At 34.9% G+C, this 11,666-nt stretch overlaps 2 protein-coding genes across 2 annotated transcripts; both read left to right on the top strand.

Annotated features, from left to right (window-relative positions):
- Positions 1–1,281: 1,281 nt before the first annotated feature.
- Positions 1,282–3,850, top strand: LOTGIDRAFT_171046 (hypothetical protein; the record flags this gene model as incomplete). Its single annotated transcript, XM_009046906.1, has 2 exons — positions 1,282–1,459; positions 3,594–3,850. 2 exons carry the CDS (start codon positions 1,282–1,284, stop codon positions 3,848–3,850), a joined length of 435 nt encoding a protein of 144 aa, XP_009045154.1.
- Positions 3,851–4,686: 836 nt separating this feature from the next.
- On the top strand, positions 4,687–6,310 carry LOTGIDRAFT_171045 (hypothetical protein; the record flags this gene model as incomplete). Its single annotated transcript, XM_009046905.1, has 2 exons — positions 4,687–4,695; positions 4,967–6,310. 2 exons carry the CDS (start codon positions 4,687–4,689, stop codon positions 6,308–6,310), a joined length of 1,353 nt encoding a protein of 450 aa, XP_009045153.1.
- Between the last annotated feature and the right edge of the window lie 5,356 nt (positions 6,311–11,666).

Raw genomic sequence — 11,666 nt, 5'->3', positions numbered from 1 at the left:
ACTTGAAAGAAATAGCAAATAATTAGTGTGTGGTATGCACGTGTCAATAAGAAGTCATTTGGGTCGTGTTTCGACTTTGTCAAGTACTCAGTTCTTTGGTTGAGGTATTTTAAGTCATGATTAAACATATTTCAATAGTATATCATTTAGATAGTCAACATGGCAATTTATATCAGGTGTATTTTAAGGAAACGTTTAACTACCGACTTATCATTTCTACGATGTCAATCTATTACGATTAACGACTAATACCTTGACTGCAATACCCACTTATCTTGTATCACTGAATGCAGAGATTTGGTTGGATTGCACGCTAGAGCAAGCCAATCAGAGCCCCCGACATTTAAGTATGTAAACATTATGACTTAAGGTTTATAGGCCTTCGATCGGGGGCTGTCATTGGCTGTATTCACAAGAATACAATCAAATCACTGCATTCCGTGATACAAGAAAGGTGACTATTGTAGTCAAGGTATAAGACGAAGTTCACAATAGTTTGACAATGTGAAGATATTTAACATGCATGGCAGCGTATAGGTACGTTCAAAGAGAACTTTTTACAGTCGAAAATGCGATTAACTGCCTCTTACTTTCGAAATACAGTATTACTTTTACTTTGGTCTAAGAAATGTATGTATCTTTTTCGGATTAAAATGAAAATCTAAACGTTTTTCTTTGCCACCTACTCTATTTACCATAAAAATTGCAAATTTTATATAATCAAGTTTAAACATTTAGATAAGATAATAAAAAAGAAAAAATTTAAGTAGATTGGAAATAAAATATTTTAGCCCAAGTCTAAGTATACATAACATATTGTGTGAACAGAAATTTAATATATAATTATCAATCATTTCAGATGTCAATGAGGTTATTCTTCTGTTAAAATTACAGGATTAAAAAACCACAATTCATTTATCATCTATTAAACAACAGTCAATACTATCAGTTGGCTTAAAGCAATCATGTATCATACAGACGTTTAAAAATAGGGTGATCAAATAAAAATTCTTATGATGTATGTTTTGAGACTATATAATGGAAAAAATATTAATGTTATGTACACAGCAGTCTAAATGCTTCGAATGGCTCTATTTTCTATGGGTTCATACACTAGTCATTCATGATCCGACAAATTTCTTCTGCAAATCGTGCCTATAGTTCAAATTTTGACTCAATTTTAAGCCAGTCAAACAAACGCTGCTAAATGAATAATGAATATCCCATAGTTAATCTTTAATTTAGCAGAGCATTTGATTAGATATCTAAATAACTAGGAACATGTACTGCTTAAACATTTTGTCAGATCATGCATGGCATGTTAAGACATTCACAGAAAAGAAAACGGAAACTAAACCTCAAGCATCCAGATCGGCTTATTTATTATATAAGCAAGGTTATACCATTGCTTTACAGACCTTATATAAAGCATTTGCTATACGTCCAATTTGCATCAAGGGTAATGCTTGCATGATTATCATTGTGATCTCGTCTTATAAAGTAACTGTATTGTCATTATAATGGATCAATTGGAGTCCCTTACCTAAATTTGGTAAATATTTTTCTCGAACACTAATTATATTTTTTGAAAGGATTTTTGTGGTCATTAATACAATTACTGACATAGTGTGACTTGAAAAGATTTAGACCAATTAGGTCTTGGTTTAAAGCGATTAGATATATAAGAAGTCCTCGTTGACAGCTGTATGTGACCTTTGTCCTCTTATTGGGGTCATTAGAATGTTTTATAATAATAATTCTGTAAGAAGGTGAATATTTGAACCGGTCACACGAGCCAAAGAATTACAAAGCGTAACAACATGTCATTTAAAGTGACAATGTAGAAACCTAATAACACACCTTGACAGAAAATGAAAGAGAGTAAGCTATTTCTTCCAATTTGTTTTTCATTGTATTGTACACTGCATGGCGTTCTCCACTAGGTAAGGAAGAATTTGATGTAAAACTATTTTTCATGTTACATATTTCATTCGGGTCCTTATTTTTCCTTTGTAGAAAAAATACTCCAGCTTTGTCTCATTTACAGGAACAGAAATGTCATTCTAATTTCAATTATATTACAATTTCGCTCCTTTGTTTTCTAATATATTTCGTCTCCATTGTTACAAGTTTACTAGTACAGTCCAGTTCTAATGATGTTATTCTAAACCAATCAAAGCATGTCCAAACTCATTTCTTGATTGCAGAAAGGTAGACCGTTTCACAGTCATTCACTGATGAACATCGTTTACAACACTTATCTAAGACTTGCCAATCATAGGCGGATAATGTTAATGATAAACTATATTTCATATCTATTTTGATGATATATACTGATTCAGGCGTTTATAAATAACTCATAGAAGGGACAAGGAGAATTTAAGTTGAAAACTTAAAACAATTAATGATTAAATGCACCATTAATTAGGATACAATTCTATACTAAAAGTTTCAAAATTGGGAAAGCAAACATGAATGTCGGGCGTAAAAGTAAGGAATCGTTGCAGCAGTCCTCGGATTTGTACACCTCTAGATTCTGATACCTTGATCCCTGTACTAAATACCTTATTTTCTACCCACAGTGTTTAATACGACTGTTATACTCTCGTAAATATTTATAAGATTTTTCGTGAATTTGTGGTATGGTGTCATATGACGTGAGAAGACCACTGGGGTATCTCCAACAGCGACTTAAAAGGATTTCTGGGCTGTGAATGTCTACTTTATTGTCCCATAAAGAGAACACAGCAACACAAATTGTTATAATGCGAACCAATTGCTCAGTGGTATGAAAATAATGACCCTAAGTTCAGATAATATTATACTTTATCTTTAACGTTTATGTCGATAGGAAGATGGCGTATCTTTTTGCATTTTACAACGAGGTCAATGTTTGCTCTGCAGGTTGTGCACTTGAAGATCTTGAAACAGCCGGGGTCTTGAATGTCCTTATCATTAGCAGTAAAATGCACAACCAGCCGAATTTAATTCTTTTGTCATTCATTTCTTTTGTTAGTGCAGTTTCCGTAAATTCTTTGAAAGTGGTTCTTATTTGTATTGTTTTCAAATTGTGTACTTTGTTATTCCTTAGCTTTAGTTGCTGTTTTGTCCTGTTAGCTATTCTTATTGCAAAAGTTTTCGTTGTATTTTGTAATCTATCATTGTCCGAATTGTGTACACTTAGGATATAAGGTTTCATCGCTGGTGCTAGTCTCATAGATCGTGGAGGCCTCATTTTGCGATTTTGTTTCAATGATGATAGTGACTTCATTGCCGTGTTGATTTGATAGCTGATATATATCTCATCGTTGGTGTTGATCTCATTTTTTATGTTGATCTCATTGTTGGTATTGATCTCATCGTTGGTGTTGATCTCATCGTTGATATTAATCTCATTGCTGGTGTCCCTTATTTCTGGTGTTGATCTCATTGGTGGTGTTCCTTATTGCTGGTATTGATCTCATTGTTGGTGTTGATCTCATTGTTTGTGTGGATCTCTTTGTTAATGTTGATCTCATTGGTGATGTTCCTTATTGCTGGTGTAAAGCTCATTGGTGGTATTGATCTCATTGCTGGTGTTGATCTCATTGCAGGTGTTGATCTCATTGCTGCTGTTGATCTCATTGATGACGTTGATATCATTGGTGATTTTAAACTCATTGGTGATGTTGATCTCATTGCTGCTGTTGATCTCATTGATGGCGTTGATATCATTGGTGATTTTAATCTCATTGCTGATGTTGATCTCATTGGTGATGTTGATCTCATTGCTGGTGTTGATATCATTAGTGATGTTGATCTCATTGGTGGTGTTGATCTCAATACCTATGTTGATTTTTCCAAATGTTGATATTGACATCATTACTGAGGTTTTCTATTGCTGGCGCCGGTCTTATGTTTGGTGATGGTCTTATGGTTGATGATGGTCTTATGTTTGGTGTTGGTATCATTTGGTAATTATTAATCCAAAAGTTGATGTTGCCCTGATGCCTGTGTGCTGATTTTTCTAGCATCATAGTAATGCAAATTAACTTGTATTTTTTCTGTTACGTATATATATTCACAGAAAGAATGAATGTATCAAGTCAAGTGAAATATGAAACAAAACGTCGATTTAATTGTTTCTCAGTAAAGCCAAAAAAGAAATATATTTTCTGACAAGCAAACACCATGCACGGTTTAAATCAAACTATTATTCACCTGTTTAAACATAAAATAATTTACTTTTCAACTTGTTACTGGCTTGTTTTTATCAGGACGTTATTGATATAATGTAGATGGGGTGTATAGAAAGTATATATTTGTGTGCATGTCACCAAGCTCTCCTGACACGAAGGCGGATATCGTCTTTTCATCAACTAGTTTCAGTAGACAGAGCATAAAAACCCCAGCTGAGATCATTGTCAGGGCCATAACAAATAAATAAAATGCTGCTTACAAAACACATTGAAAAGTACACAGTAGAAGTTATGTAGATGAAAATTACAAAGGATAAGATGGTGTTTTGTATGATGTTATAACAAATGTTTTAAATTTGTGATGAGTCAAGATAAAATTAATTTGTATATCTTATATATATGGACTTTTATGTTCTAATTTTTACATCTTATAAGGCTTATGAATTCAGCCAACGGCATGCTGTGATCAATGAAGTAAATTTCGCCAGCATCCTTGTATGTTTCTTAAATGACTTGGGTAAAAAGCGGAGGATATTTTATAAACCATAGAAATTGAAAAGGAATAGGAGGTGAATAATAGACATTTCCCTCATTGCACACTGCACATGTTCCAAAATTTATTAATAGGAAGTACATGTTTGACGTACATCAGTCAATTATAAGTGTTTTCATAGTCCAAAATAGCACCAGTATACAATAGTTTCTGATTCCTTATACTGGTGTTGCTTATACTTGATCCAAAGGGAATGTGTTGCTTTGTAATAATCAACTATTCATTATATTTTCAGAATCGACGGCAATCCAATCCTACTCGATTGTCCTCTTCACACCTCACTCGTATTTTTGAGGAAGAAAACGATCAAGAAGATTCCGATCAGGAAGTCTTTTACGAGAACCAAAGCAGTGACGGAAGGTACAAGGACGCACGATCCCCACGCCGAACACAGAGTTATAGGGAATGTACTGGTGCGAGCTACAGCTCTCAGAACGCCAGACCACATCATAATGCATACAGAAGATACAGTGACAACATTGATGTACCAGAGACTCTGAATGACTCAGCCCAGTCGTGGTCACAGCTGACACAGAAGGCTGAATCATTTTCAGACACTCCTGCTAAACGTAATATCAGAAGTAACTCAATGTTTGTTGGTAACTCCACATCTGGCAGATCACCTTCCCTCCTGTCTCAAGCTGAAGCAAGTTCAAACAGTGACATCGATTCAAATTTGCGTCGATCCAGCATGCAGTCGGATGCTATTTTGACTGGATGGAATCGAAGCAATAAAAGTGCCTCTATATTTGAGAATATGGACATAAAATCAACTTCTCCAAATCCAATTCGGGCTGTGTTGATGCAGTATGAGGTCTCAAAAAGAACAGTTCCATTGAATCTTAAACGTTCTCTAACTAAACCAGTTCCAATGAAAGCTTTTAGAAACGACCCAATGGATGTGTCTTCCTCGGGAAATGTGCTAGCGAGTGATTCTTCTTGTGAAACCGGATGTGATTCCCAATCCCAAAATACTTCACAATGTTCTTCAGTGTCTCCAAATACTTCTGATCAAAATATACAAAGTGATAAGATAATGGAACATATTCCTCGTGGATTCGGAAGTGTCGATTCTGGATTTGACCACCAGTCCAAAGTTAGTCCATGTATTCTGAACTCTAATGACTGTGATAAACCAAATCCACGTAACTGTGGATCACAGAATCAAAACCACCCAAATGTAAACGTCGTCAATAATAACAGAGATTCACCAAAACCAACGAGTAGCACTCCTGTGGGAACTCCTAAGCATATAAAATATAACAGTATTGCTTCCGATGACAGCTTATTTACACCGAGTAGCTACAGTTCCTTCTGCAGCTCCAATTTATCTTCTGTCAGCTTCAACAGCACTGCCAGACTACCCTGCGCCAGCATTGATGAAGGTTTTATCGAATCTCCACCCCTGTCTCCGGATCACTCCCAATCTTTTTATTCATTCCATGATTCTCCAGACGGAAAACAGTCCAAATTATGTGTTTCTGATTCACATGAGGGTTTGAAAGTATCGCACAAAGTGGTCCAGAAACAGAAAATTAAAGAAATCCCTTCTAACTCACGAACACAAACAGAGGTGTGACACTTGAGGTTCTTATCGGTATGATTGTGCTATATACGTGATGTAACTTATGCTTTTTGTCTCATATTTGGAAGGTTTTACCTTGACGAGAATGCCTTAATCGCATTGCATGGAGGTCGAGATTTAAAGTTATATAGCTTATTGGGATCGGTGCAAACACATGCCAGTGCTTCAGATCTCAACTTTATGTCCTGTCTATTTGCATTCTACTCCGAGAGATTTTGACTTGGTTTATTGTTGGCATATCAAAAGAAGCTACAATTTTCTCGGGAGTTTTAAATGACTGCCATTTTGACGTATAGATTGCAAAGTAGCACGTTTTGCGCTTTTCTGTTACCAATAATTTAATGAATTTTTGACGGAAGCCAACAATCTGATCAAATTATTGCAGCCGTAACAACTTGCACAGGGTACCAAAATCTTTTCTGTATAAATAAATTGCGATTTCCGTTCAACAGTTGCCGGCTTTTTGACAAGTAAGCATGCTCTGTATGTTAAAACTCGTATTTTACAGTGTTATGATATAATGTATGATGTTACGTGGTGATAAATTGTGATAATTGACATTGTTGTGATAAAACACTTATTGAATTATAAGATAACTATTAATTAGGTGGTATATACATGTGATATGCTTTATGACTAATATATAATTGATATATTGTTAAAGATAAGATATAAAATAAATTGTGCTTTCATATATTTAAATGCAGGTCTGTGACTAAAGCACCCCCAACCCTCTCCACCTCCCACCAAAAATATTCTGCCTGGCGACCAATAGCATCATCCCTTCGGATATATGATTTACCAGTTCGAACAATTCAGTCTGGCAACGGGCCTGTTTAAATGATATTTTCAGTTGATTTAATCAGAAGTTAAACGAAATGAAATGGAGTTATACGGGGTACTTTTCTGTTTGAATTTTGGCGAAGCCGGAAGTTTCATGAAAGTGATACGGGTACTAGAATATATTTATTATATCAGCCCGTGACGTAAAACTCCATTCATTTCATTTCTATCAGCCCGTAAAGAAACATTTTACACGATTACAATCTCGCGTGTATGTAAACCATGTGACAAGGGAGGTAATGTCAATTATGATGGCCTCTTAATTGAATTTAGTCGCTCATCAGTCGTTTGTTATATTGCAAAGTTGCATGGGGGGACTTAATTGTGGTCGTATATTGAAGGTGGTCGCATGAGCAGGATCAACGGTTTTCTTATATAGTTTTTTTTATATCAAATCCCATTATACATTATATTACAACTACATTTTATGGTATATCAGCTTATAGAATAATCATAATATATATACAAAAGAATAATGAATACATGGAATACATTATCATTGTAATGCGGCTTTCTCGTTGGACTCTCTCTCAAACTGTATAAATATCTTTAGCCCTGAAGACTGGCTAATCTCGACAACTAACCCTAGTCTATGTAGTGGCCAAGCCGAAGTCATATTTTTCGGGCAAAAATCTCATAACTAGGTTAGAAATTCGGGCAACCTCAAATATTTCGCCCCACCCCCTTGGACGTAAACCTGACTCCGCCACTGAGACTATGCCTGTGCTTTTGTCAACCTAAAATTCATAACGTCACAGACTGATTCTCCGTGAGAAGGAATTTTTGATGCTTCAGTCCGTAATGATTATGCATTATGATAGCCAATCAATCATGATGCAGATGCTTATTCGGTCAACATTTTACTAGCAAATGCGATTAACCGACCAAATCATTTATTTGATAGAGAGTAAAGCAGAAACAACTAATGTCAACTGGTTTCAGTCATTGATGCGTTCCGGTCCAGATTTCCCAGATACCATTATTTGAGAGCATTTATTGAAAACCCAATTACTAAATCCATTGTTGTCTTGATATATATATGTGGTTTGTCTGCCCTTACGTAAAGTTTTCTAACCGACAGCGCACATAGGTAAACCCATTGTTGTCCCATTTTGTGTACAAATTTGCAGTTCTCTCCCTTTATGAATATTTTGATTATCATTTTAATATCCCCACCCTTACCGAATCCCCCCTGAAGGTAAAAAAAATTTTGAAGCCTGCCCCAGTGCTTTCGAGAGTCAGCCCGGTGTTGGCTCTCACCCTTTAATTCCTAAATGAGGGATTTTCAACATGGGGTTAATAACCAACGAGGGGGTAATTTGAAATTTTTAGGATAATCATAATTTGAGTCGTTCTTTTCAGTCAGGTAAAATTCTAATCTAATTTTCACCTGTATATTTTCATGTATACTAGGAGGTGAAGTATAAATTAGAGTAATTTGCGACGAAATCGAAATTTGCAAGTAGCCCGTCCTTGTCTTGAATTATTGAAATAGCCGTAAACCTTTTAGTTTACTGTAGTTCATATTAGAGAATCAGCATTACTATAAGTCAGTTGAAGATGCTTGCTTGTCCCTATAGTTCAAACTAAGTACGGTTTTGTCGTGGTTTTAGATTTGTCTGGTTGATATTGGCAATAGTAAATCTATTCACTCTGCTATAGAAAGGATATATTATATATTACATTAAAGGGACAGATGCGACATTTTTTACCAATCGTACCTCGTAGTCTCAGAAGCAGGAGTTGTTTTTAGCTAAGCCTATCAGTAATCGTGTTAACAGCTCACCATCGGAATTTGAGCCTTAAAATCCATGTGTGTCCAGAATTGGAAGTTAAAAAGACGAGTGGTCTTTTCTCGAGACACTGTCATATATAGGAAAGACATCTATAGAAATAGGAAAAGAAATACCTAGTTTGAGATATTTTGAAGGAATTTTGCGATTTTCGTACATTTTTAGGACTTTACACCAAAGACTTAAATCAACCCCACAAAATGGCAAATCTGTCCCTTAAAAAGAAAGCAGTTTTCAGAAAGACGACAGCACAAACTCCGAAAAAGATCTCCAATATCCCCTTGGTTATCACTCATCCACACCTTATGGTATAGTATAGTTATTAATAAACCAAGGCCCTATGACAAGGAGCAACCCTTGAAACAATTGGATCTATTGTTAAAGCCAAATCAAGTTTAAATATATTTGAGGGTGTTAAGATTAATGTAGCAGAACGACTTAATAATACATTAATCTGTTATATTAGCCTAAAGAGGATTACCGGAGGACAAATACAACCTGTTGACTATTGACTAATAAAACCATTGTATACAGCTAGTTGGTATCTTGCTGTAGGGTACCAATTTATACCATTAACTGACCTAGATGTCTCTCCATTTCTAATAGTACCTACACAGACAGATACTCAAAAATTACCTGTAGCAGCTCGGTCTGTGCTTTCGTAATTGCAATGATATGTTTTTTGCTACAACCACTTCTTAATGGATAAATAAAAAACACTATACAAAGGTAAGAATGAATATTTATCAATCGTTGACTGATATTAATATTAATATGCTTAATCCTATATATGTAGCAATTAAGGATGTGTTTTGCCCAGGGACGATGCGAATGTGACAGAAATAAACACATTATGTAATAAATGTTTTACTGTGTCACCTTGTTCTCATATGAAGTTGCTGCTCTGATCCTGGATGTCTATTGGGAACCGAGATGGCTCAGCAAGTTAGATAAGACTGAAGTGGAAATACGATTTCCGTTTGCTTTATGAGCCCGACTATTTTAGCCCAACACAGTTACCCAGGCGTGATATCTGAATGTGCAATCAGTGGCGGCCTTTGGATTAACAAATTTAAAAATATGATTTATATACGTTTTTGAACCAAATTATGTGCCAGAATGCACCTAATCAATTTTTTGAAAATTTCGACTTTTTGATGTAATTAACTAAGACAAAAAACAATGTCTTCCAAATTAATTAAATCAAATCAAGACAGATGAGTTCCTAGTTCAGACACAAACCTATTCTATCATTTATTTACGTATTCAATTATCTTATCTATCAGGTATCAGGCCTTATAAGTCAATCGCTAGAATAGAAAAGCAAGCATCAAAGAAAACTTCTAAGGAAGATTCGACAAGAAGTTTATGTGTATTTTGATTTCCTTACATATTTTCATCTCCAGATCGATACTTTCCTCCTGACAAAAAATTCATTATTGATATTTATATAACGTTATATTGGAGCGTCTTTGCTTTTAAACCTAACATAAAACCAAGCGAATTGAATCTTACACATTCTGATATCGAATGCATTTCTAAAATTCAAGTATATGTTTTTAGGGACAAAGTTTAACTGATAATGGTATGATTTAAACACAACTCACATGTGTTATCATACTTATAATGAAGCATTCTATGTGCATGCGAAGTACATTGACGTTATATGTTGGCTGCCCATACAATTTCAGTGTCATATGTTTACATTATTAGACACAGACGACGTTATACGTTTCAGGGCTGTATACAGCTACAGGGCTTTTTTCCAGCTACAGCTGGCTATTCTTTGCTGTTTCAGTGTTGTATGTGTACATTACGTACAGTTAACGTAATGTGTTGGTTGACCCTCATAATTTACTTCAGTGAAGTGTGCAAATTAAGTACATTACGTATTGTTTGTTGTCCTTTGCTTTTCAATGTTGTAAGTGAACATCAGGTACAACTGACGTCATTTTGACCTTTGCTATTTCATTGTTCGGTCTTTAATTCAAGGATTTCCTACAGATGTGTTGACCTTGAACATTCAAGAGTTTCAATAGGCATTTTGTTCATAATTCCTAAATGTCTAACTTGCGCCAAATCATTTAAATAAGATAACTGTACACTGCAGTTGAGTCAGAAAGCTCTGTAGATAAGAACCAATACTGAAATATTATGAGAGAAAACACATGTTCACTATTAAGATTAAGGGTTGAACGATTTCAAGTATCATTTAAAAATAAAGTACAGTAACTTTCAACACGTTTCAATATATATCACTTCAATATGGTTATTAATGTACATTTGATGTTAAAACAGCGGGCAGTCAGTGTTCAATTGGTACTATACTGTATACTGTTTCTTTTATAAACGGTTTCTATGAAGTGAACATCTGTTGTCAGGAACCCATTGGCCCATTTAAAACTACTCCTAGAGTTAATTTCACGACCCAACTATTTAAGTATAAAAAAAGTGAAGAGCGTTCTATGGTCCTTTTTTTCATTAAGAAAACTGTTTCATTTGAAGAAAAATTATCCGGACCACTTTTAACGATTTTTGATCGGATTTTGTTATCTAACTAGTTATTGCTCACCTGATACCTCGGCATACAGATTCTGTAAGTTGATTTATGACATACTTGATTTTTTTCGATCGTTCGGCGATATTTAAAAAAAATTGAATATGCCATATTTTGAACATTTTGCTTCAGTGAAAATTGGTTCGATCGTTTGATG

Source organism: Lottia gigantea (genome assembly GCF_000327385.1).
Source record: "Lottia gigantea unplaced genomic scaffold LOTGIsca_108, whole genome shotgun sequence".
NCBI classification, from domain to species: Eukaryota; Metazoa; Mollusca; class Gastropoda; family Lottiidae; genus Lottia; species Lottia gigantea.
Note: the sequence above shows the minus strand (reverse complement) of the source record. Positions and strands in the feature narration are given on the sequence as shown.